The 21760-nt window shown below is 43.6% G+C and overlaps 1 protein-coding gene across 4 annotated transcripts in view; it reads left to right on the top strand.

Annotated features, from left to right (window-relative positions):
* Septin6 (septin 6) overlaps nt 1–21760 on the top strand; it is a 93885-nt gene that overhangs the window by 48901 nt on the left and 23224 nt on the right. For all 4 annotated transcript variants that reach the window (XM_004672602.3, XM_004672600.2, XM_045140124.1 and 1 more), the window contains exons 4-6: nt 6934–7120; nt 11421–11582; nt 17180–17276. In XM_004672602.3, the coding sequence (XP_004672659.1) occupies nt 6934–7120; nt 11421–11582; nt 17180–17276 (446 nt within the window). The remainder of the gene's footprint in view (nt 1–6933; nt 7121–11420; nt 11583–17179; nt 17277–21760) is intronic.

Below are 21760 nucleotides of genomic sequence, written 5' to 3'. Positions count from 1 at the left end.
GAATTACCTAAAGTAAGTTAGAAACAAGAGGCATTAGAGGTCAGAGACCATGTCAGTGAAGTCAGGGAGGCAATGTTTTAAGGTGACAATTGAAAAATGCTGATTGTTAGGCAAAATTATTATTTTTCTATAATGTTACATTAGCCAGCTTCTTGTCACTGTGACAAAATACCCGAGGAAATCAACTTGCAAGGAGAAAAAGGTTATTTGGGCTCCATTTCAGGCCATGGTCTGTTGGCTGTGTTGCTTTGGGGCTTGTGGTGAGGCATGACCATGGAAGGAGCATGTGATGGAGTAAAGTTACTCATATTATGCTGGTGTGGAAGGGTGGGAAGGAGGGAGGACGGAAAAAATAAAGGAAGGAGAGGGATTAAAGGATCCTTAGGACCTAGTATCTCTTTCAAGCGCATTCCTCCATAACTCCTTTCCCTATGTAGCCTCCACTCTCAAAGTTTCCACTTCCTCCTCCTAGCACCACAGGCTGTAGACAAGCCTTCAGCATATGGAGCTTTGAGGGTATTTAAGATCCAAACCAAGCCAAATGTCGTATTCCATGTCTATGATCCCAACACTTGGATGGAGGTCAGAAAGATCATGAATTCTAGGCTAGTATGGTCTATACAGTGAGGCCTAGCTCAATAAATCAAGGTTTGAGGATGAAAAATTAAGGCCAGTGTAGAGTACTTGCCTAGTATGCACAGTGCCCTGGGTTCCTTCCCCAGTAATGCAAATATGTGTGTGTATATATATATATATATATATATATATATATATATATATATATATATATATATATATATACACACACACACATACATACACACACACACATATATATATGGCCAAACCCAAACAGATAATATTTAGGGGATTGAATAGAGTTAGTTAGCTGAAAAACAGTTCTGATGATAAAGGGCTGGGGAAGGTAGCCAATTTCAAAATAAGTATCCATAGAGCTGTAGACAAATCAACAGTGACTCATTAGAAAGAAAAATGGGACAAAAGACTCCATGCACCATGAAAAATCCCCCAAAACTCATCGATTCGATCCACAAGACCCTACGGAATCTGACCGCTGTTCCCTTTTCATCTCTTACTCTTTTTTTTTTTTTTTTTCTTGGTAGTGAGGTGAAAATCACATTTAAAAATTACCTTTTATTTTATTTTTTTGAGACTTAGTCTAACCATGTAGCCCTGGCTGGCCTGGAACTCTCTGAGTAGAATAGGCTGGCTTTGAACTTGCTGTGATCTTTCTGCTTCTGCCCTCTGAGTGCTGTGATTATAGGCATGTGCCCACACACCTGGAAAAGTTAACTATTTTAAGGTGAATGATCCAGTGACATTTACTACATCAACCACTCTCTGATTCCAAAATGTTTTCCTCACCTCCAAAGGAATTGATAAACAATTCCCCATGCCCCTCTCACCTCAGTCCCTGGAAACTACTGTTTTCCGACTCTGTGAATTTCACTATTCTAGGCATCTCACGTAATTGAAATCCTACAGTATTTGTCTATGCCTATCTCCCTTTCTCCTTCCCTCCCTTCCTCCTTTTATCTCTCCCTCTTTTGTGGTGCTGGATATTGAACTCAGGGCCTTACATGTCAGGCAGGTACTTTGCCGCTGAGCTCCATCTCCAGCCCTGTGTTGGGTTTATTTTACTTACGATGATGTCTTCAAGGCTCATCTATGTGGTGAAATGCATCGGAAGATCTTTTTATGCCCAAGACACTCCATTTTGTGGATAAACCATATTTTCTTTTTTTTTTCATGGCCAAACATAACTTTATTAGTTTTTTTTCTTATAAACATTCAGTTTCTTCCTTAAAAAAAAACTAGAATTTAAATACTTCCCATCACATACAAGTCTGTATACATTATTTACATATTTCAAATAAAACATTACAGATTTTCTAACATTCAGTAACCCCTTGAAAATAATAATGATGAAACAAAACTGATCAAAAACAGTACAACTTGCATGATCTTGGCACAATTTACAATACGGCACCCGTGTTCATATTTTCTTTATCCAGTCATCAGTTGGAGAACATGTGAGTTGTTTCCATCATGTGGCTATTATGAATAGTTATTAGTCCTCCTTCATTCACTGAATCTTAGTTCCCTAGTCTTCTTCCTATTATGCAAACTTGTCAAAGTGGTTTCTGTTTTAGGATCAGAATTATATTTGTCATTCCCAGTGTTTAGAATGCCTGTCCTCAAAACAAATGAAGAAATAAGAGTCTGGAGAGATTGCTCAGTGGTTAAAGGTGCTTGCTTGCAAAGCCTGATGACCCAGGTTCAGTTCCCCAGTACCCACCATAAAGTCAGATATGCAAAGTGGTACATGAGTCTGGAGTTCATTTGCAGCAGCAAGAGGTCTTGGCATGACCATACTACTCTCCTCTCTCTCATAAATAAGTAAATAAATAAATAGGCAAGTGCTTTAGTTGCTAAACCATCTCTTCAGCCCAGAAAAATAAATAAATATTTTTAAACATGAAGAAATATTTAGATCAGAGATAGTTTTGTCCCATTGTTACTTTTAGTATTCTCCCATGGCCTATGGGCTCATTCTCAAAGTAAGTTTTGAATGCTAAAATGTACCAATTAAGCCAGGTGTGATAGTACATGCCTTTAATCCTAGCACTTGGGAGGCAGAGGTAGGAGGATTGCTGTGCATTTGAGGCCAGCCTGAGAGTGTATAGGGAATTCCAAGTCAGCCTGGGCTAGTGTGAGACCCTACCTTGAGGGGGAAAAAAAGGTACCAGTTATACTTAAAAATACAGTTACCAGAGCCAGGCATGGTGGCATGTGCCTTTAATTTCAGCACTTGGAAGCCAGAGGTAGGAGAATCACAGTGAATTCGAGGCCACGCTGAGACTATAGAGTGAATTCCAGGTCAGTCTGAGCTAGAGTAAGACCCTACCTCCAAAAACAAACACAAAAAAATACAGTTACCAAAGTATTTTAAAGTCATGATTTAACTCATATGTTTTTCTGTTAATCCCTGAAATAACAATCTATGTTTACAGTCTTAATCATCAAAATGTAGAGATTATGCTGAACATAAATGGTATTTTGAGATGTTTATAATCACTGGAATAGGAAAAAGAAATATCAGTCATTTCTAATGGGTAGAAAAATCACAAGTGCTACAAACAGCACTATATATAGATTGTTACCTGAGTTTATAACTGCTAAACTTCACTTAGAGATACATGACAAAGTTGTATTTTTTTCCTATGCAAGTTCATGATTATCTGAACTTTTTTTTTTTTTTTTTTTGAGACAGAGCCTCACTCTTGCCCAGGTTGACCTGGAACTCACTCTGTAGCCCAGGATGGCTTCAAACTCACAGTGCTCTTCCTACCTCAGTCTCCTGAGTGCTAGAAGGCTTGAGCCACCACACCCAGCTGGATTCTCTGAATTCTTTCTATAGGCTCCTTGGAGGTCCATGGACTTCAGGTTAAGAATTATATAGATAGTTTCAATGGGAATATGGCTCAGTGGTTGAGGTGCTTGCCTGTACATAATGACAGCCCAAGTTCAATTCCCCAATGCCCTTGTAAAGCCAGATGCACAAAGTGGATCATGCATCTGGTGGAGTTCCTTTGCAGTGGCTGGAGGCCCTAGCCCATTCTCTCCCTCCCTCCCTCCCTCCCTCCTTCCCCCCCCCTCCTTGCAAATATTTCTTTAAAAAGCATTATATAGTGGCTGGAGAGATGGCTTAATGGTTAAGGTACTTGCCTGCAAAGCTAAAGGACCCAGATTCGATTCCCCAGGACCCATGTAAGCCAGATAGATGTACAAGGTGGCACACACATCTACAGTTTGTTTGCAGTGGCTGGAGGCCCTGGTGCACCCATTATCTCCCTCCCTCTCTCTCTATCTCTGACGTGCTCTCTCAAATAAATATTTTTTTAAAGTATTATATAGATAGTCTATAAAAGTCTCAAGCTTTCTGCCTCAGAAGGGAAAATATTACCTGTAGTGAGGACTAGGGGGACGTAGAGCCTACCAGAGAAGAGCATATCTTCTGCAGTCCTCCATGGAACTAGGGTGTGGAATATGTAGAAACATCTACCTGAGATGGACATTGGAAAAACAGCACATGAAGGACAATCAAATATCACCCACAGGAAGGAAGCAGTTGGTGAGGGGGCTGCCTGTGCAAGTAAGGATTTTAGTTTGCCATGAAATGGAGTCTTGTGAGCACACCCAAGTGTAAGACAGAAATGGCCACTGGTGGGAAGATCAGCCATGGGGGCAGGGGTGAGGGAGCACTGAGCAGTAGGTGAAACTCTTAGCATATTCCAGACAGCAGTCCAGACACTGGCGATACAAGGCTGACTGACTCAAAGATGAGTCACACATTTTGATTCTTCTAAATCAGATCCTGGTGGCTGATTCACTGGTCTAATCCATAAACCTCTTCAGAGACTCAAAGCCAGGGTCAATGGCAGTAAGATGGACAGGAGGGTATCACCTAGAGATTCAAGGGGAAGAACACTAAGAAAAAATCTACTTGCTTTCTTCCTTTATTCCTTTGCAAAGAAAAAAAAAAAACATGAAGTTAAAAATGTTATGTAATAGAGGGAAAAAACCAAAGCCATGCCATGATAAGATAATTTAAATTAGCCAAATCATGCAAAAATTTGATGTCAAAGGGATGCACTCTGAACAGCATCAGATGATCACTTGCCACCAAATGATCCTTTGATGCTATTTGCCTTTTAGAAGAGTGTTGACTCAGAGGGATCAAAGAAAGACTGGACTGTATTTTTAGATTTTTCTTTGGGGTGCCAGAGATACGCTTCACCTGAGTCTCTTCCTGTATGCAGCTCTTAAAATGTAGGATTCTGTGATTCTTTTTGAAGTGCTGCTTTCCTTCTCTCTCCGAGGGGGCTCTTTGACAAAGGCTCGGGTTGGGAGCTGTTTGAGGTGGGAGGTGTTTGTTGGGCCCAGTTTTCCTTTTGATTATCTTCTTGCTTGGCACTGAAATCTGAAAACTCCCTGCCCTGGGCCCAAGGAATGAACCTCCTCTTCCCTGATGGGGGGTGACCCCTCCAATGGAGAAGCAGTCTGCACACTGCAGAGATGAAAACAGCAGTGGGGCTGAAGCTGAGCTGACCTACTTAGAACAGAGAGAGGATGTCAGGGAAACGGAGATGGACTCCAGGGTGAGAGGTGGGCAAGGTCAGGAAGAGAGGCAAGTTAGTTTCCTAAGGAAACTCAGGACAGGGTGGAAGAGAAGACTAGCTATTGTTTAAAGAAGCTTTGATGAGTCAGGTATGTGGGTATATGCTGAGAGGCTGAGGCAGGAGGATCATGTTTGAGACCTGCCTTGACTACATAGCAAGGCACTATCTCAAAATTTAAAAAAAGGCTGGCTAAGTTTTGGAGGTCACCTAAGAGAGCTGTGCATGGAGAATCACTGAGCTGGGGCGCTTGTGTACATGTATTATTACCAAATTTTATCGGAATATGCACACTCCAAGGTCCAACTTGGAGGAAATGAGAACTGAAAAATATGTGGGTCAGGGGAGCAGAGTGGGGCACTCCATCCAACTTAGCAAGAATGAGCAAAAAGGGCTGGAAAGATGGCTTAGTGGTAAAGCGCTTGCCTGTGAAGCCTAAGGACCCCGGTTCGAGGCTTGATTCCCCAGGACCCACATTAGCCAGATGCACAAGGGGGCGCACACATCTGGCGTTTGTTTGCAGTGGCTGGAGGCCCTGGCACGCCCATACTCTCTCTATATCTGCCTCTTTCTCTCCCTCTGTCTCTTGTCACTCTCAAATAAATAAATAAAAATGAACAAAAAAATTTAAAAAAAAAAAAGAATGAGCAAAAAGCCCACAGCATTCTGATAAAATTCCTCATGGTGAGTTGCGGAGAGGTAGTGTGTATCCTGCACCCATCCTCAACATGGTGTGTAGAGAGATAAATGAAGCAGCCAAGGGCCTAATATGGAGGAAAATCAACCCGAGCACAGATCCATCCAGAGGGCTCCATATTACCTCAAAGCCTGCTAGGGGATAGGGAAGTTTCCTTCACAGGCCTTATTCTTTAGGAGGACACAGCAGATTTGAAAAAGTCATTGTGAAGCAACAGTAAGCGCATGCGCACACACACACATAATATGATTTTTCATTAGCATACATTAATTATACATAATGAATTTCATTATGACATTTTTCTACATGTAACTAACATAATTAGGTCATATTCATTCCCTTCTGCACCCCTGTTAACCCCTCTTTTCCCCTTCCACTTCTGCTGATCCCTTCCTTTTCCCAACTAGTCCCTCTTCTACTTTCATCAGTCTCTTTCTCTCTCTTTCTCTCTCTCTCTCTCTCGCTCTCGCTCTCGCTCTCTGTCTTGCGTGACACAATGTGTTTAACTAGAGTTACTAGCTCAAAGGAGCATTTGAGAGGAGCTGTTTACAGGAGTATGGGCACCTTACCAGTGGTTATACTACTGAAGAAAAGTACCCCACTCCCTATCAGTCATTACCTGCAGACGGATCCTCGGGGAGGGGGAGGGCCTTGGGAGTTATCATTCCCTCTTTGACAGGATGTTGATAGGCCCAATCTCGTACATAAATTATGCCAGTAATCTCAGCTCCTGTGAGTTCAAGTGCAATGATCACCTCATTTTTTAATCTTCCTAGGACACAAAGAGTTTTTGGCATAAGTAGGGAAGGCCTGGAGGAAGGTGTGGAAGGGCAGGATTGGGATGAGGAGGGAGAAATGGGCATTCCATAGTTGAAGGCATAAGTTGGTCTCAGGTGAGGGCCAGGAAGATGGCCACGGCTAACAGGATGTGAGCCCACTGAGAGGAGATGGAGTCATTTCTCCAATTACAGAGAGCACTACATTTCTAACCAGGACTGTTTCAAAAGCCAACTGTTTCCCTTCTTTCCCCTCTAGCTACAAGCCTATTGTGGAATTCATTGATGCCCAATTTGAGGCCTACCTGCAGGAGGAGCTGAAGATCCGGAGGGTGCTGCACAACTACCATGACTCCCGAATCCATGTCTGCTTGTACTTCATTGCCCCCACAGGGCATTCGCTGAAGTCTCTAGACCTAGTGACCATGAAGAAGCTGGACAGTAAGGTATAGACTCAGGATCAGGGACTAGGAAAGCTGGGCTCTCACATACTGATCTAATACACAGTAGCCATTGGGTTTTGGCAGAGGTTTTGTGACATCTTCATCTTCTCCCTCGTTTCTTGTCCCTCTGTAATGTTGGTATTGCCAGGCATGGTGGTGCACACCTTTAAGCTCAGCACTTGGGAGGCAGAGGTAGGAGGATCCCTGTGAATTTGAGGCCAGCCTGAGAGAGACTCCATAGTGAATTCCAGGTCAGCCTGGGCTAGAGCAAGACCCTACCTCAAAAAAAAACAAACAAGAAAATAAAAGAAAGAAAGAAAGTTGGTGACCATAAGGTTGGTGTTATTGATCTAGCACCAGAATTATATGCTTTGTCATCCGGATTTCATAGTGATAGGTTTGCCTTAAGCTGATTTTCCACTCTCATCCTTATTGGAAATAAGGATGGCCATGAGCAATATGATTGTCCAAGTATAGGGGTACAGGATTTGGTAAAGGAAAGGATTTTTCCTTTTTTTTCGTGAGGTAGGGTCTCATTAGACCAGGCTGACCTAGAACTCACTCTGTAGTCTTAGGTTGACTTGGAACTCAATGGCAGTCCTCCTACCTCTGCCTCCTGAGTGCTGGGATTAAAGGGATGTGCCACCACATCTGGCTGAAAGGTGTTTTTCTTTGCCCCAGTATCTGGCCTGTTCTAGAATCAAATATGCAAACCTGATTTTGAAAGTTATTATTGGTCTTTTTTATATAATAAAGAATAACATCGGGGGCTGGAAAGATTGCTTAGTGGTTAAGGCACTTGCCTGCAAAGCCAAAGAACCCAGGTTTGATTCCCCAGGGCCCACATAAGCCAGATGCACAAGGTGGTGCATGCATCTGGAATTCGTTTGCAGTGGCTAGAGGCCCTGACACACTGATTTTCTCTTTCTGTCTGCCTTTTTTGCTCTCCCTCAAATTAATAAAACTATTTTCTAAAAAAGATATTTGTTAAATCCCCATTGTGTACCACTGCTGAGGTAAGGACCTTACTACAGCTGAATCCTCACAACCTTATGAAGCGAATTCTGTTGTCATCCACATTTTACAGAAGGGAAAAGAGGTTCTGAGAAGATAAGTTACTTGCCTGTAGTCATTGAGCTAACTACTGGTAGAGTCATGATTTGAACCCAAACCTGTAGTAGCATGTTTTATTGTCTCCATGCCTGAGAAAGATGGTTGTGGGAATCAGGCTTTTCTAGATTTTGCAAAAAGTAAAATTATGTACTATTTATAAATTAGAAAGTGGCTCTTCATGGGGGGGGGGGTGGAGGAAGCACCTGCATCTTAGTGCATGTGTGGCAGTCAGAGATCAACTTTGTGTGTCTATCCTTACCTTCCACCTTATTTCAGACAGGATCTCTCACTGCTCACCTCTGTAAATGCTCAGCTAGCTAGCTAGCCTCTGAACTTCTAGGAGACCCTCTTGTCCTTTCTTGTCTTAGGTGTGCTGGGATTACAGACAGTATTATTATAGCATCAGGATTTATGTGGATATAGGAGATTCGAACTCAAATACTCACACTTGTATAGCAAGTCCTTTTAGACACTGAGCCATCTTCCCAGCCACGAAAATGATTCTTTATGTCAAAGTATTATTTGCAATAGGAACTAATTACAGGCTGGGAATATAGCTTCATGGGAGTGCGCTTGTGTGGCTTGTGTGAAGCCCCAGGTTCAATTCCCAGCATCACAGAAACAAAATAAACAAAATCACCATGGGATTCTTTTTTTTTATTTATTTTTTTTGTTCATTTTTATTTATTTATTTGAGAGTGACAGGTAGAGAAAGAGGCAGATAGAGAGAGAGAAAGAATGGGCACGCCAGGGCTTCCAGCCACTGCAAATGAACTCCAGATGCATGCACCCTCTTGTGCATCTGGCTAATGTGGGTCCTGGAGAATCAAGCCTCGAACCGGGGTCCTTTGGCTTCACAGGCAAGCGCTTAACCGCTAAGCCATCTCTCCAGCCCCACCATGGGATTCTTTAAAAAGCCTAATTGCTGTTATCCTTCCTCCTATCATTTAGTGTATGCCAGACAGACACTGTGATGAGTACTTATATATGTTGATATAACTTATGTTCCTAATAATTCAGCGTGGTGGGTACTCCTGTGATTTCTAGTTTACCTATGAGATACCCGAGCACAGAGAAACACATAGTTTGCTCAAGGTCAGACGATTTATAATAGATCTAGGATTTGGAACTAGCTCTCTAACTGCATGATATTTTATTATACAAAATTCTAATTTACATGCAGTCATTTGGTAGCATATCTACTATAAAAACCAAATGTTAGCTATAATCAGAATAGGAGCAATTTTTCCATTTTTGCAGCAATGAGCTCACTGTTCATGAATAATAGGCTGCTCTTGAAATGTCACCATGCCCAGCATGCCCCTGTATAGGGCAGCAGTGAGCCATGTGGCTGCAGCCTGGTGGGTGGGCTGCATTAAATAAGTAGCTTGTGACATATGTTTATTCTGTATGGATGGAGACTTGGCAGCAAGGAGAATTGGCTCTGCCTGCTGTTCCATCTTGGCAAAGAATCTGACCCCCCCTCTGCCCCCATAAACTTCAAGGCAGGTATCTGCAAGGTCCAGTCTTTGACCGGGACCCAAGGCCCTGTGTAGTATGAACATTTAGAGGATGCCTAAGCTAAAGTGCACAGGAGACAGGGCTTCAAGTCTAGAGCTCTAAGACCCTGTTTCAGAGCTCAGGAACTGAGCACCATTCATGCTACCCCATTGGTGTTTGCTGGCAAGAATGACCATGCTCTCCATGGAAGCCCAAGCTTAGGTGTACTCAGTCTCCAAAAGTCATGAACATGTTGAATTTCTTTGCTTTCTGGCAGTAAAAGCCTTGTCCTTTCTTAAAAGGCCATCAAGGATCAGGGTTCAGGCAGATTAAAGTTTGGGATGACACCAAGCATTTATCCTGCTGTCTGAAATTGATCATGTACACCTGATTTTTTTAACCAAGAAATAAATCATGGAGTCCAAACTGTTTTTGTTTTTGTTTTTTGTTTTTTTTTTTTTGTTTTTTTTTTTTTTTTTTTGAGGTAGGGTCTCGCTCTAGCTCAGGCTGACCTAGAATTCACTATGTAGTTTCAGGATGGCCTTGAACTCATGGTGATTCTCCTACCTCTGCCTCCCGAGTGTGCCACCATGCCCGCCTGTTTTTGGTTTTTTAAGGCTGGGTCTCACTCCAGCCCAGGCTGACCTGGAACACACTCTGCAGTCCTGGTTAGCCTTGAACTCATGATGGTCATTCTATCTCTGCCACCTGAATGTTAGGATTGTAGGTATGAGCCATAAAGGCTGGCTCTTTATAACTGTTTTAGGGGAGTGGTGAGATGTTAATACAGGGTCTCATGTAGTCCAGGTTAGCTTTGACCTTGTATGCAGCTGAGAATGACCCTGAGCTCCTGATCTTGGAAACCTCCCAAATACTGGGATTAAAGGTGTGTGCACCCACCACATGCAGTTTATGTTGTTGTGAGGATCAAACCAAGGGTTGCAAACGTGCTAGGCAAGCAATCTCCCAGCTGAGCTACATTTTCAGGCCCAGTGTAACTCTTTTGCATGTCTCAGGTCACATTGATAACAGGAGATCTTCTACAACTTACCAAGCTGCTACCAGCAAGAGAGCCAGGTGTGCATCCTCACTGAATTCGGACCCAGCCTTCCCCTGACATCTCCCACGTGGGGCCATATCTCGACTGGCCAGGGCTAGCCTTGTCTGAATGGACTGTAACAGCTTAGTATTAGCAAGGAGTGGCTACCTTTCCCCTTGTCAACCCATGGATTCCCAGCTACCATCTTTGTGCTTTGAATCACCCCAACAGTGACCTTGATTTCAGGGTATCACAAAACTCACCAACCTAGATCTGAACTGGTAAACAACTCACGGTTAAAACTATGGACGTAGCATGAGGCTAACTTTGATCTGAACTCCAGTTCTGTCATTTAGGTGCCCTGTGGTCTTGGATAAGTTACTTAACTTCTGTGTGTTCAATCTCTCTTTGGTAAAATTTCTGAGAAGATTATTGCTAGCATTAGTTACATTAATCCTTATGGAGTACATAGTTCCATGTCCAGTACATAGTAAATATTCATTGCTTATTATATTGTTGTTTGACTGAGAGGTGAACAATGCTAGACTAATGAGTTGAGCTGTTCCTCTCACAGATGGTGGGAGTCCTGGGTCATACTATTGTCACTTTTCCGTCACCAACAATGATCTCACTTTCTCCTCTCTTCCCTAGGTGAACATCATCCCCATCATTGCCAAATCAGATGCTATTTCTAAGAGTGAACTAGCAAAGTTCAAGATCAAAATCACCAGTGAACTTGTCAACAACGGAGTCCAGATCTATCAGTTCCCCACAGATGATGAATCGGTAGCAGAGATCAATGGAACCATGAATGTAAGTGGGAACACAAGGTTTGACTTTCTGATCACATGCTCTATGTCTTTTACAAAGTAGCAGTAAAGTGCCTTCACGAGCCATCCTATTGTGGTCCTGAATCGCAGGTATCAGTGATGGAGAATCCAGAACCAAAACAATTCCTGTCTCTAGTGATGGCTGCTGCGAAGTCTTGGAGGCATAGAGATTAAGCAGCCCGGAGTTTAGGCAAAGGGAAAGGCTGACTCCAAGTGGAGTGTGGAGCAAAGAATTTAGCCCTCTCCTTCCACCCACCTTCTTCATGCTGCTTGGATCTAGTCCAGGCAGCCGCCCACAGAACTGCAGGAAAGGTAAACAGTCTGTTTCTGACCCCAACAATGGCCAGACAATAGATGCAGCGAAAGACAGAGAGGCTAAAAATGTTGGCTGTTTTCAGAGACTCAGGGATGGGCTGGAATCAGATAATGAAGCCCTTTGGCCCTGGGACGAACAATGACAAATAATCTCCTGTTTTGCTGGTGATTAGAGAGATGTTATTTTTAAGTATCAGTGTTATGCTTTCCTTTATTAAGTGTGAATGAATAAAAAAAGAGTCCTCTTTTCTCTCCTCCCCCACCTCCCCCTACTAGAGGAGTGAGTAATAAAGAAAGCAGAGAGTCAACCGCTCCTCAGGCTTCTTTACAATGTGTTGCTGCTGTTGCTGTGAGAGCTTCAATGTTGTGATTTCCAGGAGACAGCTAATAGCTTTCAGAAAGCCTCTGCTTGGGGAACAGATTTCTTTTTCTCTATTGAGAGGCATCAGTTTTTCCTAATGACATAATGCCCAGGGACAGCCAAACTCAGGAAAGCCTTGTAATAAAAGCCATTTTTAGAAAACCTTTCCTGCTGCTGGTGCCCTCTAAGTTATCATTAGATCATCAGCTGCCACCTCCTATGCAGTGGCCAACAAATTAGCATAGCAGGGCAGCAAGTAACTCTCTCGCCTGACTTCCTGCCCACCCATACACCTGCCCAAATCAGGTTTGTCATTAGCAAGCTCTCATCATCGTTGACAAGTCTGGTTCAAGGGTAAGGCTGTATGGGTTCTGGTAAATGGAGCTATGGTTTCAGTGACCTGCTGTGAGCATGGACAGAGATGAAAAAGATTAGTGTCCTGTCCATCAGTCAAGGCATTTTGATGGAAGTGCCATTCTGTTACCATGAGAAAATCAGAAATGGTGACCAGCCTGCAAAAAAAAAAAAAAAAGGGAGCCTGAAGGGGAATGCTCTCTGGGTGTCAGACTGTTGAAACTGTTGTCTGGAAGCATGTAGTCACCTCAGGATGTTGGTGCCCATAGATGTCTTCCAAACTCGGATTCCCTGAGTCACCAGGCAGCTTGCAGCTTTGTGGTTTGCTTTGCTAAGAACAAATAGGGATTCCTTTTTTTTTTTTTTTTGTTTCAGCCATCTCAACGTGTCCCACAAAACTTTGTCACTACATTGTGGATTAGGAGTGACAGCCATCCTTGCTGTGTTCTCAGCCAAGCTCTAGCCTCCTGTTTGAGCCTAGGCAAAGTTCAGCCTTAGCGTTGGAGACTTCCCACTCTCCACTAGAGATTTTCATGGGTATCTATGAGAGGCCTTTTCTGTGGTTTTTGGCTGGCTTGGGAACATCTCATTTCAGATTGAGGAGGAAGGAGAAGAGAAAGAGAGAGATCTTGCTGCATGCCACTTTCAGCCGATGCTTTGATCTCTGTCAAGGTTGACTTTTCCTCTGTGTGCGTGTGTGTGTGTATGTGTGTGTGTGTGTTTGTCTGCATATTCATCTGTGTGTACTTGCATGTGCAGGTACATGTGCGTGCATGTGGATGCGGAGGCCAGAGGTTAACATTGGGTATCTTCTTGAGTCACTCTCCAGCATATTTTTTTGAGACAGCGTTTTTCACTGAACACGGAGCTCACTGATTCAACTAGACTAGCTAGGCAGTGAGCTCTAGAGATCCTCCTTTGTCCACCTTCCCCAACTGAGATCATGAGTGCATGCCACCATGCTTGGCATTTTACATGGGTGCCAGGGTTCCAACTTGGATCCTTGTGTTTGCAAAACAAGCAGTTTACCGACTGAACCATCTCCCCAGCCCTGACTTTAATTTTCAAAGTTGTCACATTGCTTGAACCATTCACAGAACAACCTTTTGATGTTATTGTTTGATTTTATGTGACAGGGCCTTTGTGGTAGTTGAATGTATGTCCCCCATAGATTCAGGAGTTTTATCTTTTTAAAAATATTTTACTTTTATTTATATTTGAGAGAGCAAGTACAGGAGAGAGAGAGAGAGAAAGAGAGAGAGGAGACAGATATATAGAGAGAAAGGCACACTGGGGCCTTCAGCCACTGCAAATGAATACCAGAAGTATGTGCCACAGTGTGCATCTGGCTTATGTGGGTCCTGGGGAATCAAACCTGGGTCTCTCAGCTATGCAGGTTAGTGCTTTAACCGCTAAGCCATCCCTCTAGCCCTCAGGTGCTTTATTAAAGCTTCTAATTTGGGTCTCCAGCCACCTGGCTGGAGGAGGTGTCGCTGGGGATGGTTCCGGGGGTCCAGCCCAAAGCTTTGTTTGGGGGCAGATCAGATTCCAGTCCAAAGGTATGTAGAGAGGTGTGAGCTCTAGGGGTCCTGCTTGCTGTAAGTGCCCTGCTGTTGCTTTTTTTGCTGGCTGTTTGGTGGTTGTTTCTTTCTGTTTGGGTGTATGGGAAAAGCTTCTTCTGCCACTGATGGAACTTCCTTGGTATCTGTAAGCTTGAAATAAATCCCCTCCTCCTCTAAACTGTGCCTGCTTTGGATATTCATCCCAGCAATGTGAAGCTGTCTGCAATAGCCTTGAACTCACTATGAAACTCAGGATGACCCTGAACACTCCTGATCTTCCCAACTCTACCTCTCAAAGTGCTAGGATTACAGGTATATACCAGCATGTCCAAAACTAACAACATTAAATTAAACCATGTATTGGGGGCTGAGGAGATAACTCAATTGATAAAGTGCCTGCCTCATAAGCATGAGGACCTGAGTTCAATCCCAAGTACCTACATAAATGTCAGATAAGGTGGTGCATACCTGCAATCCCAGTGCTGAGGAGGCAAAGACAGATCCCTGGAGCCCAATAGCCAGCCAGATTAGCTTAATTAGCGAGCTCCTGGTCAATAAGAAACTCTATCTCAAAAGAAAAAGGGGTGGATAGTGTACCTGAGGATGACACTCAATGTCATTCTCTGGCCTACACACACACACATGCACACGAACACACAGACAGGCACACACACACAAATATGCATACACACCACACATGCAAAATCGAAACAACAATGTGTGTAGTGTTGTGGCTCACTCCTGTAATGCCAGTACCAGGGAGGCCAAGGCAGGAGGATACTGAGTTCAAGGCCAGCCTGGCCTACATAGCAAGCCCTTGTCTCAAAAAATAAATAAATCATTGTATTTTTCTCCCTGCCCTGTCTCTGGGTTTTTTGTTGGTTGGTTGGTTGGTTGGTTTTTTGGTTTTAGTTTTGGTTTTGGGTTGTTTTTTGTTTTGTTTTGTTTTTTTTGAAGTAGGGGCTCACTCTAGGCCAGGCTGACCTGGAATTCACTACATAGTCTCAGGCTGGCCTCTAACTCACAGCGATCCTCCTACCTCTGCCTCCCAAGTGCTGGGGATTAAAGGCGTGCGCCACCACGCCCGGCTCCCGTTTCTGTTCTCTATAACCAGCCTCAAGCATTTTGCTGTGGTGGCACAAAAAGGACTGACAGGGAATCTGCAGCCAGACAACCAAGGAGAGGGTGAGGGTATCTGTTGTAGAAGTGCTCTGTGCCTGGGAGATCTGATATCTGACAGCTCCTCATCAGCAGTCCAGATCTCCCCTTAGCAGCCTTCCCAGTTTGTGTTAGAAGTGGTACTTGCAAGCTATCAGAGTCTCCTCTCTGGGGCCACACACAAAATCTCACCTGTCCGCCGTGCGCAGAGACCTGAAAACGGTGAGGAGAAAACCTGGCCTCGGATTTGAGTATCAACCGGTGGGACCTGGGCGTGTGGTTGGGGAATTGTCTCCTCCTTGCCTTGCTTGACTCCACTCTGGTTGTCACAGACATGTGTTTCTCAAGACCAGCAGGAGAGAGTCAGAACCTGTGATTTCCTGCCTGTTAACTGGCTTCTAGCAGATGCTGTTTAGCCAAGAGGCAAAACACAGACCATTCTAAGTGGCAGAGGGAAGACTGAGGCATGGGAGTTCGGGACATGCTTGACTCGTCTGAGCTCTGTGTATCCCACTTCTCTCCTATCACAAATGAGGCTTATATTCATGGCTGTATAAGGCCACTGTAAGAATCAAATGAAATGGGAGCCCTTGGAAATGATCTGCTTGCATATACTTTCCAGAACCGTCTCTCACACCAGCTGCAATGGAGTATGCTGTGGCAAGTCTTGGAATTCAGTTTGGTGAAGGCTGTGTGTTTGAAAGCTGGGTGGGAGCCGGAGGAATCAAATGTCAGCAGTTTGAGGGGAAGCAAGTGACCCTCTCATTCTGACTTTCAATGTCCCTTGATGATAAAAATAACAGGTCCAAAGGAAGACTGACATTTCCTATGCTTTTATTTTGTTCTTGTGGGTTTTTTTTTTTCCTCCTTCCTTCTTGAGACCAGAGAAGTGCCTCCCACTTCGCATGCCTTCCTCTTCCATCATTTACAGCTGAGAGTCCAGGATGTGAGTGGATGACACAATACAGTTCTCTTTCTCACCTCCTCCCTCAGTCTAGCCCTCAACATTTGCTGCCCCTCATCTCTCCTGCAAGCACCCAGCTAGCTCATGCTTCTGTTTGCATTTTTCCTCTTTTCCTTTTCCCTCTTCCCTGCTCCCCATAGCTCCACCACTGCTATTTAAGGGGTATTTGTTAAGCATGACTATTTGTCCATGGTCACATATTTTCTGATAGGATTTCGGGTATGTAATTTAGACTTCCCCAACCAGACTGCAAGCTCTCAAATGGCAAAGGAGTGTGTCTTCTACTTCTCTGAGCTCCTGTGGCACTTAACATTGAAGCTAGCACTTTTATGGGCTTATGGGTAAAAACTTGGTGACTTGCCCTCTAGACTCCAGGGGTCAGTGTGAGCTCTTAATCTAGACTAGGATGAGAGTAATGATAGCCCAGTTTAATAGTGCCGGGACCCGATCTCATACTCCGAGATGGGGAACAGTGATGCTAGCCCCCTCGGGCCTCCCTGATCTTCTCTATCTACACCCAACCCTCTTGGACCCTGCTTTCCAACCTCCCAGAAACCATGACTAGCAAGTGTAGCTTGCTAATCCATTCATGTGCTTGTTTCTCTGCTTCTTCTCTTGCTCTGTCTATTCCCTGTGTGTTCAGTTTACTGTTGTTAATTCCAGAGTAGCAAAGGGTAGGACTAGGCCTCTGCCCCCTGCGTGGTTCTGGTCTGCTCCAAAGCTTACTCAGTGTGTCTCAGTGTCCATGGCAGGGAGTGACATTTCAGAGGGAGGGCTCCAAGCCCTAGAGCTGAGCAGCAGTTGCATTGTGGGAGGCGCAGTGTCTTTCTTCTGGAGTTCTGAGTGCTTGTTTGTTTCTGTTCCAGGCCCACCTGCCATTTGCCGTGGTCGGCAGCACAGAGGAAGTGAAGATAGGCAACAAGATGATGAGGGCACGGCAGTATCCTTGGGGGACGGTGCAGGGTGAGTTTCCCACAGTCAGCTGCACTCAGCAAACGTCTTTCTGTCTGTCTCTGCGTGAAGCCCAGCCACAACATGACAAGTCCCTAGCCTCTGCTCAATGCAGTTTGGTTCTCAAACAGCCTAGGGGTTTCTGGCAGGCAAACTCTGGCCCCATGCCAGCAAGCTTCCTTTTCTCTGATGGAGAAACACTCCTTTGTACCTAGAAGAAGAAAGACAAGTGGACTTGGAACAAAATAGAAAGGACTGTGCAAGCAATCATGTATAGTTGCCCAAAGGTGTCAGGAAATGTACAGGAACATGCACAGTAGTGTTATGCATAAATACAAAGAATTAGAATGAGATATCTATAAAATAGACTGGATAAATTGCAAAATATCCATATAATGAAATTTCATATAGCTATAAAAATGATCTATGTTACATCTTCATGAATGAATCTTAGGAACTGAATGCTGACCTAAATAAATCACAGAAGAATGATTATTTTTTTCTGTTTATTATTTATTTATTTATTTTTAATTTTCACAATTTTTATTAACATTTTCCATAATTATAAAAAATATCCATGATAATACCTCCCCTCCTGCACTTTCCCCTTTGAAATTCCATTCTTTATCATATTACCTCCCCTTCACAATCATTGTACTTACATATATACAATACCAACCTATTAAGTACCCTCCTCCCTTCCTTTCTCTTCCCTTTATATCTCCTTTTAAACTTACTGGCCTCTGCTACTAAGTATTTTCCTTCTCACACAGAAGCCCGCTCATCTGTAGCTCGGATCCACATATGAGGGAGAACATGTGGTGCTTGGCTTTCTGGGCCTGGGTTTCCTCACTTAAATAATCCTTTCCAGATCCATCCATTTTTCTGCAAATTTCATAACTTTATTTTCCTTTACCGCTGAGTAGAACTCCATTGTATAAATGTACCACATCTTCATTATCCACTCATCGGTTGAGGGACATCTAGGCTGGTTCCATTTCCCAGCTATTATAAATTGAGCAGCAGTAAACATGGTTGAGCACGTACTTCTAAGAAATGAGATGAGTCCTTAGGATATATGCCTAGGAGTGCTATAGCTGGGTCATATGGAAGATCAATCTCTAGCTGTTTTAGGAATCTCCACACTGTTTTCCACAATGGCTGGACCAGATTGCATTCCCACCAGCAGTGTACAAGGGTTCCTCTTTTTCCACATCCCCGCCAACATTTATGATCATTTGTTTTCATGATGGTGGCCAATCTGACAGGAGTGAGATGGAATCTCAATGTAGTTTTAATCTTCATTTCCCTGATGACTAGTGACGTAGAACATCGTTTTAGATGCTTATATGCCATTTGTATTTCTTCCTTTGAGAATGCTCTATTTAGCTCCATAGCCCATTTTTTTGATTGGCTTGTTTGATTCCTTATTAGTTAACTTTTTGAGTTCTTTGTATATCCCAGATATTAATCCTCTATCAGATATATAGCTGGTGAAGATTTTTTCCCATTCTGTAGGTTGCCTCTTTGCTTTTTTCACTGTGTCCTTTGTGGTGCAAAATTTTTGTAATTTCATGAGGTCCCAGTGATTAATCTGTGGTTTTATTGCCTGAGCAATTGGGGTTGTATTCAGAAAGTCTTTGCCAAGACCAATATGTTGAAGGGTTTCCCCTACTTTTTCCTCTAGCAGTTTCAGAGTTTCAGGTCTGATGTTAAGGTCTTTAATCCATTTGGACTTAATTCTTGTGCATGGTGAGAGAGAAGAATCTATTTTCATCCTTCTACAGATATATATCCAGTTTTCCCAACACCATTTGCTGAAGAGGCTGTCTTTTCTCCAATGAGTATTTTTGGCACTTTTATCGAATATCAGGTGGCTATAGCTACCTGGACTTACATCTGGGTCCTCTATTCTGTTCCACTGATCTATATGTCTGTTTTTGTGCCAGTACCATGCTGTTTTTGTTACTATGGCTCTGTAGTACAGCTTAAAATCGGGTATGGTGATACCACCAGCCCAAAAGACTGATTATTGTAGGATTCTATTTGTATGAATTCCAAAAGAAGCAATAACAAAATATGCATTTTTAGAAATTCACACATGAAGAGTAAAACCATAGAAGAAAATTAATGAATGATAGTAGTTAAGTTTCATTGATAAAGGAAGTAAGAGATGGAGAAAGGAATATGCCATCAGAAAGGGGACAGCAAGGGCTTTCAGGGTACTGGTAATATTTAATCTGGGTTGCAGACACAGTGTTCATTTCTTTAAAAGTTTTTTAAGTTGTACATATACAGTTCATGTCCTCTTTTGTATGAAGAATTACTTCAAATCATGGAAGTTGTTAATAAAAAATTGAAAAGAAAAAAGAATTATTTCATAATTTTAAAATAGTCACATATGTTACATGTACACCACAAAAGTTCCTGTGGGGCCAGGCGTGGTGGTGCATGCCTTGAATCCCAGTTCTTGGGAGGCAGAGGTAGGAGGATAGCCGTGAGTTCAAGGCCACCCTGAGACTACATAGTCAATTCCAGGTCAGCCTGAGCTAGTGAGACCCCACCTTGGAAAACCAAAAAAAGTTCCTGTGGGGTTTGCCTGACACATGTATGCTTAAGGTTCATTCGTTCAGTAGTTAAGAGAAGGCCTAGGACGCTGTGGTGGGCAGAAGTCTCAGGTCCTCAGTCTACAGTTCTCAACTGGGACACTGCATGAGAGGCTGGTAGGTTCTCAGTCCTGGGCAAACAGATGAGAGCGGGCAGCCAAGCGTGGGGATGCACACCCGTAATCCCATCACTGAGGGAACTGAGGAAGGAGAATCGTGAACTCAGTTGTAACCTGGGTGATACAGGCAGATTCTGTCTCGATGCAAACAAAACTGAGAGTGGACGTGAGTTGTGCACGTTACACACAAAGGTTGACATGATTCAGGGCAGAGCAGAGACCTACTGATGATAACTGGAATTTTCTCCTCCCCCTCCCCTTCCTCTTCCTCCTTCCTTTTGCTCTGTGGTGCTGGGAATGGAATGCAGGGCCTCATGTATGTTAAGCAAGTGTTCTTCCATTGAGCAATACCCCCTGACCCCCCTTTTGTGTAGTGCTAGACACTAAACCCAGGTCCTCCTGCATGCTAAGCGAACACTACTACTGAGCCGCACCCCAGGCCCAGACGTTTCATAGGTAGGACATAACCGGTTGTCAGAGCTGTGATAAGTTTAGCTCTTCTCTGTCAGCTGGAGCCAGGGTTGCTAGACTAGCAACATTGGTAAATGGCTTCTGCCCAGTAGTCCCATCTCTGGAATGAGTTTGTCACCCTAGAGACAGGAAGCTGTGGTGAGGAGACAAGCCTGCAGATGTAGTTCCAATGACTTACTTCTTCCAACTTTGCCTTCCCTGCACCTAACCCAACTGGGGGTTTGAGTTTTTCTTATACTTATTCTCTTTGAATTAGAAGACAGGTAAACATAGCTTGGGCAGCCTGTAAAAGCGTTAGAATTCTTCCTTCTGTCTGACAAAGAAATATTTACTTATTTGCATGTATGGGCATGCCAGGGCCTCTTGCTGCTAATGAACACCAGATGCTTGTGCCACTTTTGGTGTCTGGCTTACATGGGTGGCTTGGTAGTTGAGCCCTGGGCTGTCAGGCTTCGTAAGTAAGTGTCGTTAATGGCTGAGCCATCATCCCAGCACCCCTCTTTTTTGAGATAGAATTACATGTAGCCAAGGCTAGCCTTGAACTCACTATGTACCCAAGGATGGCCTTGAATGACTGATCCACCTGCCTCTACCTCCCAAGTTCTGGGATTACAAGTTGCTGATTCTAGAATTATTCCTTCTGACTAACCACCAAGGTTCACTCTCCAGATTTGGACAGTGGTAGATGGTATGTGGCATGGTCCTAAGGCCTTACCTTACTGATGTAATTTTTAATACTAGCTTATGCTCTATCAACAGTGGGGGGTTCATTCATCCTAAATGCATTGGGACTTATGTAGTAGGGGTATGTGGATCATTATGGGCTTTGAAAAATACCTCTAATGACCACATCTAACCATCTCTGTGATGTCACTATGGCCAACCCTGTCATCCCAAATGCCCCCCCACACACCTGCCACCCCAGTCCTCTCCAAGTCCCTGTGAGACAGAAAATGAAATGACTGATCTGTTCATCATTTCAGATACCACCATCCCTACGTGGTCAGGCTGAACACCCCTAACCAGTATGTAACCAGGCCTGGATACACCTTGACAGAGTCCTCCTCACAACTCTCTGTTCCAGACAGAAATCCACTTTGCAGTGATTTGGTGTATCTCTCTCCATTCTTGCCTACTACTCAAAATGAAAACCTTTACCACACTCTTTTGTAGCTAGAAAAGGGTCCACTCTCCTGGTTACCATTGCCGCTGGCAGTCCATTATGCACCTTCTGAAAAACACCTCTTTAGCTTCTTCCGTCTACATGGACCACACCTGAGGTCCACCCCTCCTTATCTCC

This window comes from Jaculus jaculus, chromosome X (genome assembly GCF_020740685.1).
Source record: "Jaculus jaculus isolate mJacJac1 chromosome X, mJacJac1.mat.Y.cur, whole genome shotgun sequence".
NCBI lineage: Eukaryota > Metazoa > Chordata > Mammalia > Rodentia > Dipodidae > Jaculus > Jaculus jaculus.
Note: the sequence above shows the minus strand (reverse complement) of the source record. Positions and strands in the feature narration are given on the sequence as shown.